Raw genomic sequence first — 20,755 nt, 5'->3', positions numbered from 1 at the left:
CATGGAGCTTGAACTTACAACCCTGAGATTGAGTCACATGTTCTACCAACTGAGCCAGCCAGGCACCCTTATCACCATTACCAGTATCTTGAATCATCTGGTTACCCAAACTGGCAGCAGAATGGCATCATGACTGAGTACAGAATGAGGATTGCAATCTACCCACATTCAGTTCTTGGCATTGCCATTTTAATAGCTGTTAAGTTCTATCTGATGACTGCTACAGACTAAAGGAACTGATATATGTAAAGTGCTTTACAAAGTACCTGGGACATACTAATTTCAATAAATTATCTGTAACAATTTCCCTTGAATTTGTCACCCTCAGGGTAAGTATGGAGACTAGACTTATTTAATGTAAACACCATCCAAATGAAGACGACCACTCATGTACCTACTCCCCTCTTAAATAGGTTTCCCAGGAAATGTACAGCTATTAAAAAAAAAAAACCAAAAAATCAAAAAACAGTAAAGAATACATTTTAGCCCAAGGGATACTGTACAAGGGACTAAAAATTATTTTTTAAAAAAACCCACTATAAGTAACAAGGTTAAAATAAAATCTTTTCTGTAAACTGAGTTGTACCAGCCTTTTACTCTTTTCATTTGCATTTATTTAAACACAGTTCTCAAAACATTTGAGTGAAATTGGACTTCCTTTGGTAAGCAAAGGACCTGAAAATAATATTTAAAAAATGAACAGGCAGTCTTCAGTTCATCCACAACACAGGTGTAGTGTTCCCTTCTCTTTTCCAGAACTCTGAAGCACTCAGTTTTTTCCATAGTCTAAAAGCTAGAAGAACAAGAGTACATTTGTGGTGGAATGTATTGTCACTTGCTGATAACTAGTTGAAATACCATTATCCCCTTGTAACAGCTTTAAGAAATAGCCTTTTAAAGGCATACATTATGTACCTCTTTTCTTATTCCCTGCTTTATATAATACAGATTACATAAAGGCTGACAAATCCACATTTATATAAGCATTAAGCATTTGCTGTATTGAAAGTTCCTTAGTTCTAATACTAGCAGTACAGGGTTACAGAGCATAATTTTTAACACTTAGTTGCAGGTATATTAAGTATAGTATGTTTCATGGATTGGAGGAAAATGGGTATTTTTGTCTTGAAATTTGCTACTGACAACCTAATCTGAACAGTTCTGCTAAGCATTAATGTTAGAAAGAAAAGTAAAAACCAAACTTTATTGTTGCTTTTTACCATATGGTAGCATTTTACACACAGGCTTCGATCTTCAGAATACCCTGGATTCAGTAGAAAAACCTTTTAAATGAAGTTTTGTACAATAGAAACTTCTCAGCAGTCAAAATTTAGACTGTAAAAAAATACATGCAAAACATACTTTTCTGAAAACACTTAACTTTGAACAAAGCACCGAACTACACAAATGCAGAATGAAAACAGCATTTCAACTCCACCAAAAGTAGTCATCATAAAAGGTGTAAAAGTCACCTAACTTCACTAGGCACTGTTCACTTTTTAAACAGGAGACAATAAAAATATTGTCCACAAACAATATCCCAACTCTAGGGTAAATTTCAGAAAGTCTTCAACTTCATGCTTTAATAGCGACCTAGGAAGAAATAATAGTGTTTCAGTAATGAAGTACATTTATCAAACATATTTTAATGTTGAGACTTTTAGACTATTCTACCATTAGAAAATTCTATGCACCAGATTCTCTACAGGGAAACTAGAGAAAGACCCCTTTCACACAAGAGTTACATTAGAAATCAAAGAACAAATGTTAAACAATAGAAATAGCTGGGAAGTCTAACTCAAGAGCTAAGGTTTTAAAGTCACTCAAATTTTCCTTGCTATACAAAACTTGCAAGCACTCCTAGAAAGAAAAGCTACAAATGGTGACCAGAATATGTTTATATTTCAATTAGTAACAAGAATGAGAGATTCCAAGGAATTGTTTGCATATACTTTCTTGAACCCTCACACAACTGAGGGGCAGGAGAGATTATAAATACAGATAAAACTACTTGAATTAACCCATTATCTGCTGTGGTTTGATAAACAAAAAAATCAAGTTAAAAACTTACGAGGTGAGTATGATCGAGACCTAGAACGTGATCTGTATCCTCCACGACTATAGTAAGGAGAAGGTGACCGCCTTCTGTAAACAAATGTCAAGACCGTCTAAGACTCACTCCACAAAGTTAGACTAGATGACATATACAACTTTCAACAGTCATGGTATTTCAAAGTCCGTTTTAGTCCTGATAATAAAACCACTATTCCTAACCACACCATCATGAACCAACACCCGAACAAATTTTACTAGTACTTCAAAGTGGTTTTGTTTTGTCAAAGACAGAGTGACTTGAATATTCACTTGCTTATCCTGAGATGATCATTAAAAGCTAACAAAACCTCAACAGTACAAGAAGATACCCTAGTGTAAGCCTAATTCACGTCTGTAAACACACACATGGAGTCGTATACAGTCCCTGGTTTCAGTTACAGAATTTTTGTATTTCATACAATCTAATTTGTGTGACGCAACTTATAATTAACCATCAAAATACTTGTAACTAAATCTTTTATGTGAGCCATCTTACTGTTGTGTAGATTTAAAATCCTCTCCTGCCATACCTGTAAATCTGATCCCTGTCTTGAGCAGCTCTCCATCCTCCTCCTCCTCCACCTCCTCCTCTGTGAAGGCAGAAAAGTAACACATACTCATTTTTTAAGTTTTAAAAACAATGTATTACTAATGTAGTAAAGTTAGAACTCCCACAGAGAAGTGAAAGGTAGTTTTCTGGTAGTAATTAAGGGGCTACATTTGCCACCCTTTTAACAAACTGACATAGAGCTCTCTCTGGTGGCTAAACTGAGTATCAGAACAAACATTTCTAAAGTAAATGCTCATCTGAATAAAAATCAAACCTAAGACCTTAATCTTCCCATCTTCTGCAATCAATCTCTTAAGTCCCATATAATTGGGCGCCTAGGTGGCTGAGTCAGTTAAGCGTTGGACTTTGGCTCAGGTGATAACCTCATTTTGTGGGTTCAAGCCCCCGTGTCTGGCACTGCACTGACAATGTGGAGCATGCTTGAGACTCTCTCTGCCCCTCCTAGCCTTGCACTCTCAAAATAAACTAAAAATATGTTCTCTCCAAGAGAGATTTTGCCAGGGATAAAATCCTGGACAATTGCACGCTTTAGGACTCACTTCCACATTCAACTTCTTTAAATATTCCAAACAGCATACAAAAAAAAAAAAAAAAAAAAGACATTTACATCTCAATACCACACCCCAAAATAAGGTTAAGGAATCATGGTTAGCTGTTGTGGTCAATACTTATTGCACAATTTCCATTTTCACAAGCAATACAGGGTCTAAATTACCTGGTGCTGCTGAACTGAAGAATTTTACTTCATTTTTACCCTCAAAAGTATTCTCAGTATGATAGGTATTTCCCTAACCCCCTAAAAAAAGTCACCAATATTTAATAATAAACTCCAGGGGGGGGGGTTCCTGTGTGGCTCAGTCAGTTATGCATCTGATTCCCTGATCTTAGCTCAGGTTGTGATCTCACCATTCCTGGGATCAAGCCCCACACTGGACTCTGGGCTGACAGTGCAGAGCCTGCTTGGGATTTTCTTTCTGCCTCTCCTCTGCTTGTGCTCACTCACTCTCAAACTTAAAAACAAAACCCACCACCACCTATCTAGGGGTGCCTGGGTGGCTCAGTCAGTTAAGCATCTTGGTTTCCACTAAGGTCATCATGATCTCACAGTTTTTGAGTTTGAGCTCTGCGTCAGGCTCCACACTATCAGAGAATCCCTCCTCTACCTCTCCCCAGTTTGTGCAGGCTCTCTCAAAATAAATAAAACTTACAATACACACACACACACCAACCATTGTTACACTAAATTATCGTCCTTCAGTAGTTACTTCTTTGGATTCTTCTAAGACTTAGTTTTCCCTGTCTCCCTAGTGCATCACACATTATAGACACACAAAAAAAACAAAAAACAAAAACAAAAACCCAAAGAAAAAAACCACTTGCTAAAGCAGTAACTTTAAAAATGTAGCATATGGAACTTGTCTTAAAAACAAAACAAGCACAAAAAAGTGGAAAATCTAAACTATGGTCTAAAATTTTGATTCTATTGTCATGTTCAAACCAGGGATTTCAGTTGGTTTACAACTTGACGTTTAAAAAGAAATATACATGTTAAGTTAAATTAACAAGACACATAACCTTAAAATCTAGTTTAAACTCTAGTCCTAGATTTCTTAGTATAAAAAGTGATTTTATCAAAGACTAAAATTTACATATAGCGCTGCCTTAAATTATGTTGCAATTGATTCAGGAGAGGAGAGAATACGTATTTCCTTCAAAATTTTAACAACTTAAACCTCATATTGTGGTAAACTTACCTGTATGATCTGCTATAGTAGTCTCGGTCATCATAGCCTCGATCATATCCTCGGTCATAGTAATCCCGACGGCGTGAACTTCCACTATGAATAAATGATATAGCTTCATAAAATACCATGTGGTCTTATCTTCGTACATATGACTTTTACTGTTTAAACTGTTCAGACAATAGCAGCAGCATGGCTTATTTGGGTCTTGTGAGCCACACAGCTGAGCTCTAAGGACATAACTGGGCAACTGCTTCGAGTTATAACCTCTTTACTCTCGTCTATTGGGCAAAAATGAAGGTATCTACTAATTCCCTAATTATTAATTCACAGACAGGCCTTTTCTAACAGAGACGTTAACTAGGCAAGTAGCATTATTCCGGTTTAAATTTTCACGGATATCGGATAAACACTGTCCTTTCTCTGCCCTTACAATATACATAAATGTATTTTAAAAATCTTTTGGAATACACATTCTGCTAACTTGCTTCCAACTAAAAGTCATTTGCTAATAAAGCCCATATATTTCCCTAGAGGAAGAGAAAGTAAAATCATTATTTGGAGAATGTGATTTGAGGGGGAAAATAAAAAGGGGAGACCAACACAGATTTTTGTCAATTTAAACACCGAGAAGGACAAGAGAGAAGCAGCCTATCATAGTCCAATGCATAAACTGAAGTCTACTGTTTTCCACTGTTTAACAAAGCTAAAAAATGCACTTGAGTAGGATTTGTTCCATACCTGACTTTACATAGAATACTTAAGATTTCCTTATGGGAAAAATGGTCTAATCAAGAACATTAATTACCAAGCAAAGCCAGATATATGGCATTTCTGTATGATATGGTGGGATGTCCTCTCAGTCTGCAGCACAAACACAATGTTCCCACTGAATATGTTCTATTTAATACAGTTTTAGCTAGTTAAAACAAAACAAAACAAAACAAAACACACAAGATGGGGTGCCTGGGTGACTCAGTTAAGTGTATGCTGATTTTGGCTCAGGTCATGATTTCACCATTTGTGGGGTAGGCTCTGTGCTGACAGCATGGAGGCTGCTTGGGATTCTCTCTCTCCCCACTCTCTCAAGATATAAACTTAAAAACACAGGGAAAATGATTTATACTGTGTCAGGACTGGATGAAATGCCAAAGATTCTCCCTAGTACACGTAGTTGTTAGAGGAAACGAACTCAGCTATCAATCTTAAACTTACTAGGTAGGTCTTCCCATGTAAATTCCCGGTGTTGGGGTATGTGGTCTTTTTGTTATAGAGAAATCAACTCTGATCCTACGTCCATCAAGCTCCATTCCATTGGCACGCTCCTTTGCCTTCGAAAGATGTATTGAAAGTTATTATATACACCCTGGACAAAGCCACAAACTGTCCAATAACAGTAAGATATACTTTTATGAATACTTAGAAATAAGATTTATAAAGAACTATAAATATACCCTATTTACAACGTAAAAGCAAAAATTATCCTTATTCAAGTTCATTAGTAGTTGGAAGTTAACAACAGGACTTATTTTACAAGGATACAGGTAAATTTTTACTTACTTCCTTGGCATCATCTACATTTTCAAAATACACAAAGGCAAATCCTCTTGACCGTCTAGACTGCTGGTCATATACAATAGACACATCTGCAATGGGGCCATATTTCGAGAACACTTCTCTTAGATCTCTTTCTGTAGTGTACAAGCTCAATCCAAACACTCCAAGACAACAGTTGGGATCAGGATTTGCCTAGAAATGGAAAGATGAATTTTACACTTTAAAACTTATAAACCGAAGCTAAGAAATGTCACTAACAGTGAAAGTAGGGAATAAGTAATTAAAATTAATAACTAGTATATTATAGCAATAGCCACAAGCATTAAGAATGGGCAGAAAAGACTCCAAAAACAACTTCAATCTCAGAATTAAACAAGGGGGGCGGGAACAGTGACTTCTATTTGTGAATACCAAACTGGCAGTTTTGTGAGGGGATATTAAAGGGCAAGTAGCCCAAGGGAGTCACCTAAGATTTATTCTACACATAAGAATAATTAGAATAGCATTATCTCTATAAGCCAGAGGAAAAAAAAGTCAGGGAAAAGCCTTAGTACCCAAAATAAACTCACTTAAAATTAAATGGAATAACCAAGAGAGTGTTTTGATGAGTTACACCGTCCCAATATTTTGCTTACATGTGACTGACAGCCCTAACATAGAAAATACCTTTTGTTTTTAAAAAAAAAAATTTTTTTTAAACGTTTATTTATTTTTGAGACAGAGACAGAGCATGAACGGGGGAGGGTCAGAGAGAGGGAGACACAGAATCTGAAACAGGCTCCAGGCTCTGAACTGTCAGCACAGAGCCCAATGCGGGGCTCGAACTCACGAACTGTGAGATCGTGACCTGAGCTGAAGTCGGATGCTTAACCGACTGAGCCACCCAGGCGCCCCAGAAAATACCTTTTAAAGAGACATTACTCAGAACACAAGGAGACTCTAAGGAACTCATGTGTTCACTGCTGAAAGTCCAGTGTCAAATATAATCAGTTCTAATTTCAAAACAGAAGAGACAAAGTCCATTGCTTTAACAACAATTTTGTCATCTTACCCGATTCCCAACATGACGCCTGCGTGTAGACATGGGAGAATGACTGTGGCTATGCCGTCTTCGATAATCTCGACTATAAGACCTGCTACGGGATCGTCTATGGGAGCGGGACCGAGATCTTGATCTTGTGTAATGCCTTCGTGAACTTCTTCTGGATCTAGACCTGTTAAGACAAAGGTTTCAAGAGTATAACTAATTAGCTGACAATAAGATAGTTTCCAATTCTTCTAATAATCTATTCTAGGGTTAAAGTCCAAAAGGCGAAACATAATCCAGACATGGGATCAAGACTTTTCTGCTGTATCTACAGTCATCTCAACTCTACTAGGAAGAGCTCCAAAACCACTACTTGCTCTCTTCCATTTCTTAATTAAGATAAAGGAGATCAAAATTACATACTCAAGATCAATTAACATACTCAAAAAAAAACCTTGATAATCATAAAACATGCAGCACTTCACACTAGCTTAATTTGTGCCCACCTTCCCCCTCAGAATACCACCCTGTTTTTTTTCCGGCTTCTCCCACTTATGCCCACCATTCACTTAAGATAAAATCACCATCACCGTAAGTTTTCTCCAGCAGTGTTTTAAAACCAATCAATTGCTCCTAACTGGAGTGATCATATGAACTGTCATCTAAACCAGACAGGACACATTGTAAGAGAGAAAAGAGGTGCAGTTAATTATGCCTGACAATAGGCATAAACTGGGGCTGTCCTGGGCAAACAAGGATGTGTAGCCTACTCTTGACCAACATTAAAAAAAAAAAAAAAAAAAAAGTGCGCTGTGTTAAGGTATTATTTTTGTTTTATACACATGTATATATTAGACTACACCTACTTATCAAGAATTAGTTATGAAAGCCAATGTCCTGCAGTCTGTCATACTTAAACTCCTAGTGAATCCTCACAATTCTCAAGAACTAGTATTACTAACTTGCCTTTTAAAGATAAGGAAGCTAAGGTGGAAAAAGGTTAAGTAATCTGCCCAAGCCAGAAAAAATAGAGGTAAGATTTGAACCCTAACGCCAAAAGCCCAGGTTCTTAACCACTTAGTCTTCTATCCCAGAACTTATGATTAAGTTCATTACTAGTACCAATATTAAATAAGCCAACAAATGATCCAACCCTCTCTATCTTCCTAATTTACAAAGCACACACCAATTTCAAAGCTAAGAGTAACAGAAGAAAATCCCAAGACAGTCTTTCTTACCTAGATTCAGATCTGGACCTGGACTTTGATCTGGAACGCCTGGAATCTTCCTTGGAGCGAGACCTTGCAGGGGTATGCCTTGCAGATTTCCCAGATCCATGAGCACTTCCACTTCTGGAAGCAGAACGGGATTCCTACACGTAGATGTCAAAAGTTTAATTTGTATACTTTCTGGGCAACTTTAAAAACAAATAAGCTGCTGTGAGATAAATGGTGAGGGAAAGCAATCCCCTTCCAAGATAAGAAAACATAGGTAAGGGCAGGAACTGAATATACCTCATATATTTACATTGCTCCAACTGACATAAGCCAATTTACTTGAACTTCCACCTTTCCTGGAGCAGGGATAAGAATTAACTGACCCCACTCTCCTCAGAAAGGGGTGCCAAAGCCAAGCAGTTAAGGGAACTGTCCAAGGATTGTGTTTTGGGATTGTTACTCCATAAAGACTAGGGTAAGAAAGAATCTTATTAACTATGACACCTATATCTTATACCTATTTTCAATCAAGTTGCCATCAATAAAACAAAACCCTATGAAAATCATAAAACTTACTTTAAAATGCTTTTGATTTTTTTCAGAAGACCTCACTTCTCAAGTTATATTTATTGAGTGGGAAAAGAGGCAAGGACGATCAGTTTCAAGTCCTAGCAAAAGGTAGAAACCTAGTAGAAAGGACCAGCTTGAAAGATACTAGACCCTAATTCCACCTAACCATGGTAGGAGGCCCTTAAGAAGCTCAAATAAAGCAACCAGATGGAGCCACAGCAGAAAAGGCAGTGAACTGTGCAGAAGGAAGAGTAGATAGTGCCAGAGATCTAGAGCCTCCTCAGCTAAATGGAGATGAACCATGGCAAACTGATGGGGATTAGGGAGTAAGTAGCTAGGAAAGTTAACATATTAAATCAGGGGCTCCTATCTAGGCTAAGGAAGGGAGAGTTCAGAATTGTATGTGAAAAAACCAAAGTCTAAGTAAGTATATACTGTATAGCCATAGTATTCCCAATCAAAACTAGACTAGCTGATAGTTAAGTGACACAGTAAGGAAGATCTCTAAAGAAAGCAGCAAAGAGAATGGATAAAAAGGGTTGACTAGCTCATCAATGAGCAAAAGCACAGCCAACTTATCAGTATAAAAAGCATACATTTAAAGTAACTGAACCAAGGAGATGTTCTGCCAACGCACCGAAACAGACAAAAAAACCCAGTGGATTCAGAGGAGAGAGAACAAAGCCACTCAGTCTGATAGCTAACTAAGGTATCAGCAGCTAGCAAGACAACCCTCATTTTAGGTTATCCAATTTAATGCAAATTAAAAGGCATAAAGTCTGGTGAGTCTTTCCACCCAAGACAGAGCAGAAATGGCCAGATTCAAGAGGACCCAACATTACTATAGGGGTAATAATCTATGTCGAAGCTACTGGATAAAAATGATCACAGAGACCTCCCTGTGTGGTAGACTTTCAGAATATTCTGGCCATTCTTGAAAGGATAGAATAGGATTATTTTAAATTACAGTTCATCAAACCTTTTTGGAATATGTTCTGTGGTCTACAGCATAATGGGAAAAAATTTATATGCAATACAGAAGAAACTGAGTTTGAAGTTTAGAACAGGAAAGAGAGTAACTTGCCAGTAAAAGGAGTTCTGGTCATTAGGCCTGACAACTCTAGAAACTTCCCTAGTTAAGACTTTAGTCAATATAAAACATGGAAGGGACATGGAATGTGACCGCGTCCTCTCCTTCCCCTGGAGTGACTATAAAGAAATTCAAGGAAAAAGAGGATACTGTTATTAATGAGAACAGCTGCCTTTAACAAGGAATGGTTAAAGGGTGCACTGCATCTTAGGCGACCCCAATTAATCTCTTGGGGTTCTCTGGCAGAGAGACATTTAATACTCTGCACAGAGACATTTAAAAGCACACTCCACCTCCCTCCTCTTCTTGGACAAAGTTCTCAAAAATAGTGGTGTGGTTTCTGACATCTTTACCACAGGCAAAAACTAATCTAGAAGCAAAGAGATAAATTGAGACCCCCTAAATTAACTGTCTTTGTTTATCTCAATGCTAGAAAAATTACTTCATGGAATGATTATATAGCTTTTAGTGGAAACCAAAAGAAAACAATTTACCCTGGAAAGGAGAGCAGAGTGCTCAAATAGCTCACAGTAACAGTTAAAAGATTATCAATCAAGTAGTTAAATCCATCAGCCTAGGAATCAAAATACAAAGGAAAAAAGAGTGGAAAGTCAAGATCTCTTTTTAAGCCTCTGGCTTCATTAAGCAGAAAAACCTTATTCTAACCTGCGTTACCAGTCGGTCCACTGAGAGAAGAGACAGCACTTTTAGCCTAGGTCATAAGCCTTATGAAGCTTCTCATGAATTTCTAGTAATCTCTAGGGTCAAAGATACAGTATCTACGAAATTATGAGCTTTTTCTCTCAACCTCTAAAATTAACTATCTGCAGACATATTTTGTAAGCAATCATTTCTTAGACCAGGAATAGGGGAAACACCAGCCAGAATCCAAAGATTTCCCCTTCTACACTAACATTTGGTTAGGCTAACACCTAAATAATGCCTCCTCCTCCCTTTCTGGTCAGGAATATTTCTTAAAGAATTTAAACCCCTTTACGGTTATGTTAGCCATTAGCTATTTTGGAAATACATATTCAAGGAAATTTAGCTCGAGAAAAAAAAAATGAGACCTAAAATTATTAGCCAAATCTAAAAACAAAGTTAACTTTAAACCTTAATCCACAGGCAAATCTGCAAACCCAGCTGGGAAAACCTCCACACAAGGAAAACGTGAAGTCCACTCTTAGGGCTAAAAAGTTTTAAGTGTCAGCACATTTAAACCATACCAAAAACACTTCTCTGGACATCAATACCTCAAGAAAAAGGATCATGAACTTACAATTAGCATAAATAACAAAGCCAAAAAATTCCCTGAATTTCTGCTCAGGGAATCATTTCTGTAGACTGGATCTTAGTCATATTCTAATATACAACTTAAAGGGAACATGTCACAAAAACTAACTCAGCCTTTCAACAAAATACCTTTTTCTGCATCTTCCTATTCTGAGCATGACAGTATCTTAGAAAAACCTTTTGAAAGAGATGAAGGAAACCAGATCATCTGGAACCATCAAATCATTAGGTTTCTCCTGTATTAGAAACTGGATGCAGTAAATTAGATTTTGAACAGTGGCTCTTAGAGGTATACAGTAAACCTACACAGCATTTAAAAATACAAGTCCCTAAACTAGAGCTTATTCTAATAAGTTTGGAGTTCATCTTCTACATTTGTTAAAAGCACCATACATGTTTTTAATGCTAAGTCTCATTGATTTACTCAATTTCAGAAATTTTAGGCTTCCTACCTACTGATTTCTCTTGGTGAAATTATCTTCGTGGAACCTTGTTTCTCTCGTTTTCTCTGCTCCACCTGCCCCAGGACAAGAGGCCTGTCTCCCTCTTACTTCCCCAATAGGCAGAGCAGGGCTGAGAGGAGGCACTGTCAGACTCAAAGATGCCTTGGTCAAGGGGGGGGGATGGGTGGGGTGGGAAGAGAAGAAAACCCTGAATGGATGCAATGGTCTATGGGCATCAGCGTTTATTTTTGCCATACATCTATCCAAGCTTAGGCCATATAATCAAATTCCAAAGTGCTTTCTTTCCATTTAGAGGATTAATAGGTTTTTCCTCTTTTAGACCCCAAGGGCCTTTCAGGAGTTCATGGACTTGAACAGAAAGTATCAATTCACCTCTTTTTTACCTCAGCTCTCTGCCTAATCTGTAATTCAGAGCGCAAAATTAACGTTATTAGTTTATACGTGGCAAAATTTACAAACCAGTAAAGCAAATGCTGGAAACTACTATGAATTGAGAATAATTTTCTTCTCCTTGCAAGGCAGAAATAATTATAAAAAGCACAAATTTCATATTGACAACTGGCCCTAAAATCCTAGAAGATAGATCCTTTTAGATATGTAATTTAAACCACTTTTTCCAAGAGCTAGAAGACCTGACAACTCTGTTTTTTTAGGTTGTCTTCATTTCAGGAAGAAGTGATACCCTTGGCTTTCCCAAAAACAACTACTGGTTAGCTACCACTGGGTATTATTTTGACAGTTCACTTGTCCTATCCAATAGAAAGTAACATTTCGCTAACCATCGTATTCTTTTATTCAACTAAAACAAAACACATGGAAGGGGAAAGGACAGACCTTTAGGGTTTATTTTTCAAAGTAAGTGGTGGGAGTGAGGAACCAAAACTAAGTTACTTTATAATCTATACCTCTCACGTCATTTTAACAGTTAAACTTTAACAGCAGCAAATGAGAAAAAGGGAATAGAGCAGGTTTCTGAACTACCACTATTGCCACTTTGAGTTAGAGATCCTGTTCACTTATGTGACCCACCTCATTGTAAGGGAAGCTAATATATTTTTAGCAGTAATCCTAGTCATTCAACTGGAACAGGCATTAAACAGAAGAAAAGAATCATCCTTGTGAATTTAGAACCTGCATCTTAAAGTTAGGGCCTAATTGGTCATAGGTTTCCCCTATGCCATCTAGAAAGAATTTTCATAAATGCCAAAAGGAACTATCCTCTTCACTGGTTTGCTTCTATAACCATCCTGGTGACATTCTTTGGGAAAACTACGACAAACTTAGAAAACATTCTACTATATATTGCTCAGTACTAAAAGATAGGGGTCAATGAATTTTAAGAGTCCATGGAGGTGGCACAGACCACCAATCCCAACTCTGGAGGTACTCACTCATGGCCCAGGACCAGCAGCATTATACAAAAAAATCTAGAGAGACAACATGAAGCCAACTGTTACCCATGCTGGAGAGCTCATTCCTGCCTCATATTTGACTACAAAGGGTTATTTTTTAAAATTGCATTTCAATCATTTGACTAAGAAGTTAAAATTAGAATTACCTAATTTAAACGTTTCCCCTGGAAGGCACTTCTTTGCCCTGTATATATTTTCTTCTATTAAACAAATAATGCATGCATGTTTAGCAAAATATACAGGGACACATAAACAGACTAGTAATTACTTAGCGTAGTGCTTTCTGATTCCAGATTACTTCTTATCTTAACTTCATTTTTATTTCTTTTCTTCATTCTTCCGTTTCAAATTCTGACTTCTTTCATCTTCCCCACTTCACACAAATTGCTCAATATTCTACAAGTGGGACTTCTGGTCTGATAATTAGCATGCATTCTTTCTTTTATTTTTTCAAATTTCAGCTTCACTTATTCCTGAGCTTCAAATACTCATTTATAAAACTTGTCAAATGACGACTTCCGCATTTTCCTTCTTCAACATTAACCTTAATAGAAAAAGAACAGGATGAAGAATATTTTAAAACTCCAGGATAAAATCCAGTGCCAAAACTGAAACTAGAAAAAAAAAATCCCTCTTTTTGGATTAAAAAAAAACAAAAACAAAAAAACCCTAGAATATGCAGCTCAAAAAACTGGAACTAGCTTCCTGTTGGTTCTAAAATATACTAGGTAACCAACCTCATTCTCATTGTCTACTTCAGACAGATTTATCATGCTTAAGTTGAATGCGAAGTGCGCAACTGAACATTTGCTGTTCATCTAACATTTAAGAACTTTAATTACATTTCACACTTCTTACTTATTGTATTCATCAAGAGAATGTTAAGTGTCAAAAGCACAACTCTAGTCAAAAAGTGACACATTAATACAAAAGTGCAAGAAAGGAAAGCACGGACAATTCATTTGTACAATGATGACAAAGCTCAGGGCTGGACAGGTTTACAAATTGTGACTTGTCTAGATAATAGATAAGGTAAAGATATGTAATGTCACACATTTTTGTACTGCATAAAGAGCTCCGTAGAAGACAATGTCAGGGAATCAGAAAATTTGGACTAAAGTGCTCAAAACCCACCCCTAGAAAGCTGCTCTAGTGAAATTTTAAATATGAATGGTCCGACTACTAAATTTAGCACTAGAACCATAAAAAGACAAAATCAGATCAACCAACTACTGTATCCAAGTAGTTATGGAAGAAAGCAAACGAACTTGAATCCAACAGTGAGGTTTTCAAAGAATTTTTTTGTGAATTCCCCCTCAATGAACAAACGTATTAAAATCTTATGCAGTCCAAAGGAGAAATCCTACTTTTTAAGGTGGCAATATTGGGAAAAAATTATAGCTCACCTCCTAAAATTATTAAAAAAAAAAAAACCAAACCCAAAAACCAAAAAACTCAATCATCACTTAACAGATCAATAAAATGTAATAGTGTCTGTTCAACACCCTAAACAAAATAAATACTGCCTCACAAAACATTCTACTTCTCCCTGTTATCCTGTACCTCACCTGTACCTCACTTGTCAACAATTTACTAGTTTATTTTCTTTGGGGGTGATTGGGGCTAAAGCTTCCTTTAAAAAGAGAGAGAGACGGAGGGAGGGAGGGAGGGAGGGAGGGAGGGAGAGAAAACAAAGTCTTTATAACTTATGTGGGCATGAAGACAACCATGGCTATAGTGGCAAGTGTTGTGATGCCTTTCCTGAGAAAGTAAGCATAATTTTCAGTCTCGTTTTTTTGTCGCTGAAAGTCAATTATTGTTTAACCCAGGAAAAATTTTAAATAGCTTTTTAAGGGAATCACAGTAATTGATTTCCTTTTAATATCCATCACTAAAATGTAATGGGATATGTTTGCTGGCAGCACAAATGTAATCGTGGAATCAGAATGCCCAAGCAGGTTTCCTCTTGGGGCCTCCTAAAGATAACATACAGAAACAGGGCTTTAGATGCACGAAATACTGGAATGGAGGCCAAAGCTCTATGTATTGGAACTTTTCAATATGGATGCCTTCCTGCTTTTATATTTTATTACCTCTTCCAAACCATCTTCCTCCTTTTATATTCAAAGACCAAAAAACATGTTGCTAGATAATGTAAATATTAGGTTTATTTTAACTCAACTACTGAGCTCAAGTGGCCACTTTAATAAAACCAGACAACCAACTACTGGGCTAATGTTATTGCCCATTTGGTGAAGAAATAAGCAGAAACTTACATCATCAACATAATTTTTTGTTAGAACGACTCTAGGGACTACAACTGAATTCAAATAACATTAAAAACATGTACAAATTCAGTAGGTTGCTAACAAGGTAATATTTAAAAAATTGGGATGAGACAAAGAAAAATTGGTTGATCCTGCTATATAAAGGTTAATGCTCATACTAATGGACTGTTTTTATTTTTCTGTAAACTCTACCAGAAGGTTGGGTGGAGAAAAATACTCCAAAGACAGAATATTTTCTGGAAGGGGGAAAAAAAAATCTGACTTACCTATATCAGTTTTAAGCCCATCTCTTGCATCAATAATATTGACTCTAAGAAGGGGCTCATGCATTCTGCAGTATTGGGCAGTCTATATTAATCAAAGTAGAAATCTGAAAATAACCTCCACACCCAATCCAAAAAGATTTTTGAGAATTTAGAAACTCAAATTTGCTATAGTGAACAACTTTTTTTGGCTTGCTTAAAAACAAGACTAAATGAAAACAAGATCTAAAATTCGATGTAATCCATACCCCAAAAAACTAAACTGGATAAAACACTTAAAATTCCTAAACACTAATCACTATCCCTTCTAGAAAAAATAATGAAATACAATTATGTATGAAAACTGAACATAACACAGAATGCTAAGGCTCTAAAAATACTTCTCTTGGGCAAAATGTTAACTATGAAAATGTTAATATTTATCAATTAGGTTTTGGGCTTTGTTAGAGATAAAGGGGAAAGGTGAATGCTATTAATTAACATCTCACCATCTGAATTCCTCTTTAAAAAAACCGTAGTACTTACCTTGTTATCACTTGTAATTTCAGTTTGAAAATGCCACCTTCTAGTTCCAAACAACATTAAAAACATTCTTAGTTAAAACCAAGAAAAATATTCTTCAACCTGGTTTTTTCAAGAGACTCATACCTAACCAGACTCACAGTGAAACAATGCAAACTATTTCCTTTCACTTGACATTAATTCAATCCTTTATTAAAGGAATGTGGTGCAATGGCTGCAATTCTTTAGAAAGAAATAGATTCAGATGGTTCAGTTTTTGGAAATCAGAATTCAGAGTTAGGGGCCAAAAACAAAGACTACAGAAAGACAACCCAAGATTAAGCAGAAGAGAAAAACTGCAGAAAGCTGAAAGGCAGTTTGATGGGATGGTATCTGGATACTACTCATCTCCATAAAGAGTAAGTCTAGATAATGTACCTACAGTGCAAACATTATTTCTACATTAACTATAGCCAATATTCTACCAGAATATGTTCTTGAACTGCTTGCTATTGTAATCTTGACAGCAAGGCAGAAATTAAAACCACCTGTTCATATAATAGTGTTCCCTTATTTAGTTTCTGGATTCTCTAAGTATAGACTTATTTGTAGAAACTAAAAAAATTACATTCATTAGGAAGGCAGAGCATTAAACCAGTGTCAAGACCAAACACACAAACATCGCATACTCTAAATAGAATACTATGACCATTACCAGGCCTTAAAGATTACCCGCCTCAATACTGCTATGCACCTACAAACTAGCCACCAACAACTCTTTTTATGTTATTTGTCCATATTATGACATAACTGCTAGGACTTTTTGCAAAGGGGCTGACTGGTCAACCCTTTTCCCAAAAATATTTGCCAGCAACTTTTGGAAAGTACTGGGAGAAGTGAATTTGGAGATGAAAAGTATTTTATTTTGCACAGGTTTGCCTACATCAAATAAGTTAACTCTAGATAGAAACAGACTTTGAGTTAAATCGATCACATGAAAAAAATCTCACAATAAAGGTAAAAGCCACTCTGCTATAATAGTGTGACATGAACCACAAAAATTCTGCAACGTACCCTAATTATGCATTTAAAAGAAGATAAAAGGACACACTGAACAACAGTTCTGTTCGTATATTCATTCACCCAAGTAAAGCCCTATGGGTGACCAGATGGAGGACAATTTATCACACGCCTACAGTCTGTTTAGGAAAGAAACTTCTGAAGTCTAAAGGACTGGGGGAAAAAAAACTTCCAGAATTATGCTGGGGATATGGGAGTGTCTGGATTCTGGATAGCTAAATGAAGGGACAGGCTGGGGATGGGTGGGGTTCCAGCCAAACTAAAGAGATTTGTATTTTAAGCGATTACATTAACAATACAGATTAGGCTTGTTTTAATGATTTACATTAACAGTTTGAAATGTTTGAGGGCCTAGAGCTGAATTAATTTTTCAGGCTTCAGAGAAGCTATTCATACCAAACATGTCCAAGATTATTACCCTGAATGCAACTTTTTCACTGCTTTCAGGCACTGTCAAAAGAAGGGTTTTTTGTTTTTTTTTTATAGCCAGTCAGACCTACTATATACATCATCATTTTTACAGCATTATATCTAATCTGTTCCATTAAGCTTCAGGGTTTTTGCCAGGCACTCTACGAATCCAAACTTTTTTTTTAGGCCTATTCTAACCTCTTCAGTTTCCAATTCACCAATTGCAAAGCAATCTACACACAAAACAAATGCCAAACAAAACAACATAGAAGTATGCCACAACTTGAAAGTTTAGAAACCTTTCCAGGATCCAAGACTCTTACGTAAGAAATACATCCATTTCTAACATACAGCTTGAAATTATTTTGTAACTTTCCTTCCATAAGATTTTGGTGAATAAGTCTACATAAATAAGATTATAGAAGAAAACAGATGTTCAAAAATGTCAAATTATTTGGATGACAACCTCTCTTGAACGGTCTCAAGCCAGGAACCTACTTCCAACAATTGTTTCCTCCCATATGTAAAATATGCTCAAATATTATTTTGGGGCAAGTTTCGTCTTCACAAGCACATGATTACAAGTAACATTAAGGTATGTTCAACTGAGAGCTTTTCTCAGAAACCGGCCATTTTGCATCTTCTCAATAGTGCAAATAGTACCCAATAATTGTTCAGAAAACAAAAGACTTAAAGTCATCATTTGCTTTCCAGTCCAAATACAGTTCAACAGTGTAGTCAACCGGCAGAAATCAGAAATCACAGCTTTAACCCTTTGTGCGCTCACTCCAAACTTTCTAACCATAAGAAAGCAAAGGTATAAAAATAATCGTACACGTTTTGGTAATGTTGGGATCAAAAGCCTTAGGGAAAAATGAAAAAAGCTAATATTCCTCTGAATAGGGGGTCAAGCCTGATTATCTCAGACCAAAATCAGATTTAGCTCCCAAGTTAAACAGTAATTTCGACAACGTTCCAGGAGCTATGATAGAGGTTTCTAGAAATGCCTTTCTAATGAAAGGCCCCAAATCTTTTTACAAGAGTTTGCTAAGATACTTGAATAGATTTACCTGACGACTGTTACGGAGGTCTTACGATGGCCCTAGAAGAAAAAGAAAACCTACCAAACTGTAAAAGCACCCCCACGTATTCCTACCAAGTAAAAAATCAACTTCCTTCTTCAATAAAGTTCTCCACAACCTCGAATGTTAAGATTCTGGCAAGTTTTCTATTTTTGCATCATTGTTAGTACCCACAGCCTCGCAACCAGCTTTACATCACGTTTTTTAAGCCCGGAAACGGTCTTACTCCTCCAGTTAACATTCACCCAACTCCACATGAGAGGTGGAGGCTTTAAAAAAAAAAGAAAAAGAAAAAGAAAAAAAAAGTGTACCAACAGAGTAGTGGTTCACAGATTTAGAATGCCTCAAAACAAAAGGAAATAACGGCGCCGCAAGTTGCCCGCCAGTTTCTCCTACACAATCCCGTGAAAAATACCTACTCCATTTAAGAAGAAAATCTCAGCGGCCTCGGGGTCTAGTCTATTCGGATACTCCGATAATGACTTTTCGTTTGAAAGCACTTTCGGTATCAAAGAGAAACACTCCATTTAGGCCGAACACAAAGCGCGCGCGAAACCACCTCTATCGGGCCCAGAACTTGACTACCTCGGATTAGTTTCCCCCACCGTAAGAGAGGTCCCAAGAACTTCCCAGATTCCATCACTTCGGGGTCCACAGACGATCCTTTCTTAACCTAAACGCCGGGCGAAAACCCTCTGAGTAGGTTGCCCCTCTTTCTCCCCGCCCCACACGGCCCACTGAGGCGCGGGCCCGCCTTGGACGCGCGGCTTCTCCGCCATTTTGTGCCTCTGGCAGCCCGCCCGGCCCGCCAGCCCAAGATGGCGGCAGCGAGGCTTCGCAGGAGAGCAACGGCGAAATGAGATACCGCTCCCCTCCCCCAACACCGAGGGGACGCAGCGGCCATTTTTAAGCTTTCCCCCTCTCGTAACGGAAAAAAAACCGCCGTCTTGGGTAAGGAGCTACATAACCCCCCACGGCGGCCTCCTTCACGACTAAAGACACTCCCCGCAAGGGTTTTTTAGACCCAACTCCCTTCCTCCCCAGCCTCAGACTTCGGAGCCTAAATCGCCTGTCTCCAGGTCTGAGGCCGACGGGCCTGGAAGAGAAGCAAGCTGGGACCACACAGCCGCCCCCTGCACCATCTCTACGTACCCGCTCGCCGTAATTCTGCTCGCCGCTGTCGCTCATGACTCCTAGCTGCTATCGCCGCTCGACGTGCTTCAATCGAAGCTGCCAACCTCTTGCGCCTTCTATATAGAGGCTCCGCCGCAGCCTCGTAGAACGCACAAGTTCCCGAGCCGCTGAGTATCGAAGCGCTCCGCACCGCCTCCGCACGGGCTCTAAGTCTGCCGGACGTGACGCGGCGCTCCTTAACCCGGCCCCTCCCCCTTTCAGAACGCGCGCTTTCTTGGCTCCGCCCCTCCGCGCTCTGCCTCCTCTTTCTAGCGTGCCGCGTCCGGAACCGGACGTGACGTAAGTCCCGCACCTCGCGCGGCCCTACCCCTATCTTTGGGTCTCAATGAGGCGGGAAAGTGAGCGCGCTGGATGGTCTGACCAAGAGGTGGTCGCCAAGGGGCGCAGTGACACCAGCCACGCCTGAATGTTCTGGAACCTACCAGGGAAACTGTCGTGGCGGTGGGAGGGAGGAGATGCCCTCCTTTTCGCCCATCCTTGAGTCCTTTCTTCTGCTTTATGAGTTTTTGTCTTTTATTCTGCCTTCCTTTGGTTGGAGAGGGTGGATATCCGTATGCTAGGTTCCTTGCTTTACTTTGCATTTATTTAGCTTCAATTGTAGATGTTTTCTTCCTGAGTAAACTTTCATTTGAGCACCTATTAAATGCCAAAGGACTTTATCACATCTTGATGTGATGAAATCAGGCACAATCTCTCTATTCTGCAGAAGTTAGTGGTCTAGTGAGGGAGAACCGTTAAACACGTTTGTAAACTATGATTTTAAGTGCTAGAAGCATGTAGTGCTATAATGATGTAACAGGAGGGAAGATTAATTCTGCTACCCCCCAACAGCATGATCTACAGTTGATTCTTTTTTTTTTTTTTTTTTTTTTTTAAGTTTATTCGTCTTAGGGTGCCTG

At 38.0% G+C, this 20,755-nt stretch overlaps 1 protein-coding gene across 3 annotated transcripts; it reads right to left on the bottom strand.

Annotated features, from left to right (window-relative positions):
• Positions 1-1,171: 1,171 nt before the first annotated feature.
• On the bottom strand, positions 1,172-20,028 carry TRA2B (transformer 2 beta homolog). 3 transcript variants are annotated; one of them, XM_007083603.3, is made up of 9 exons: positions 19,815-20,028; positions 8,230-8,363; positions 7,016-7,178; positions 5,968-6,156; positions 5,623-5,738; positions 4,420-4,503; positions 2,625-2,684; positions 2,072-2,145; positions 1,172-1,593 (listed from the first exon to the last, which is right to left on the bottom strand). In XM_007083603.3, exons 1-9 carry the CDS (start codon positions 19,848-19,850, stop codon positions 1,583-1,585), a joined length of 867 nt encoding a protein of 288 aa, XP_007083665.1. In that variant the 5' UTR covers positions 19,851-20,028; the 3' UTR covers positions 1,172-1,582. The 3 variants fall into 3 exon arrangements, with proteins under 3 accessions (XP_007083665.1, XP_042855017.1, XP_042855018.1); XM_042999083.1 differs by having other exon boundaries at positions 2,072-2,142; XM_042999084.1 differs by lacking the exon at positions 8,230-8,363 and having other exon boundaries at positions 19,815-20,027.
• Positions 20,029-20,755: the final 727 nt, after the last annotated feature.

The sequence above is a fragment of the Panthera tigris genome, chromosome C2 (genome assembly GCF_018350195.1).
Source record: "Panthera tigris isolate Pti1 chromosome C2, P.tigris_Pti1_mat1.1, whole genome shotgun sequence".
Taxonomy (NCBI): Eukaryota; Metazoa; Chordata; class Mammalia; order Carnivora; family Felidae; genus Panthera; species Panthera tigris.
Note: the sequence above shows the minus strand (reverse complement) of the source record. Positions and strands in the feature narration are given on the sequence as shown.

What these genes read in the sequence shown, in the direction of transcription:
- TRA2B (XM_007083603.3), bottom strand. Translation starts at nt 19,850, where the DNA reads ATGAGCGACAGCGGCGAGCAGAATTACGGCGAGCGG. An exon ending in AGGTCCAGATCTGAATCTAG is followed by an intron (nt 7,179 to 8,229) that starts GTAAGAAAGACT and finishes TTGTCTTAACAG; the next exon opens with GTCTAGATCCAGAAGAAGTT. An exon ending in TACTATAGCAGATCATACAG is followed by an intron (nt 2,685 to 4,419) that starts GTAAGTTTACCA and finishes CTGCCTTCACAG; the next exon opens with AGGAGGAGGTGGAGGAGGAG.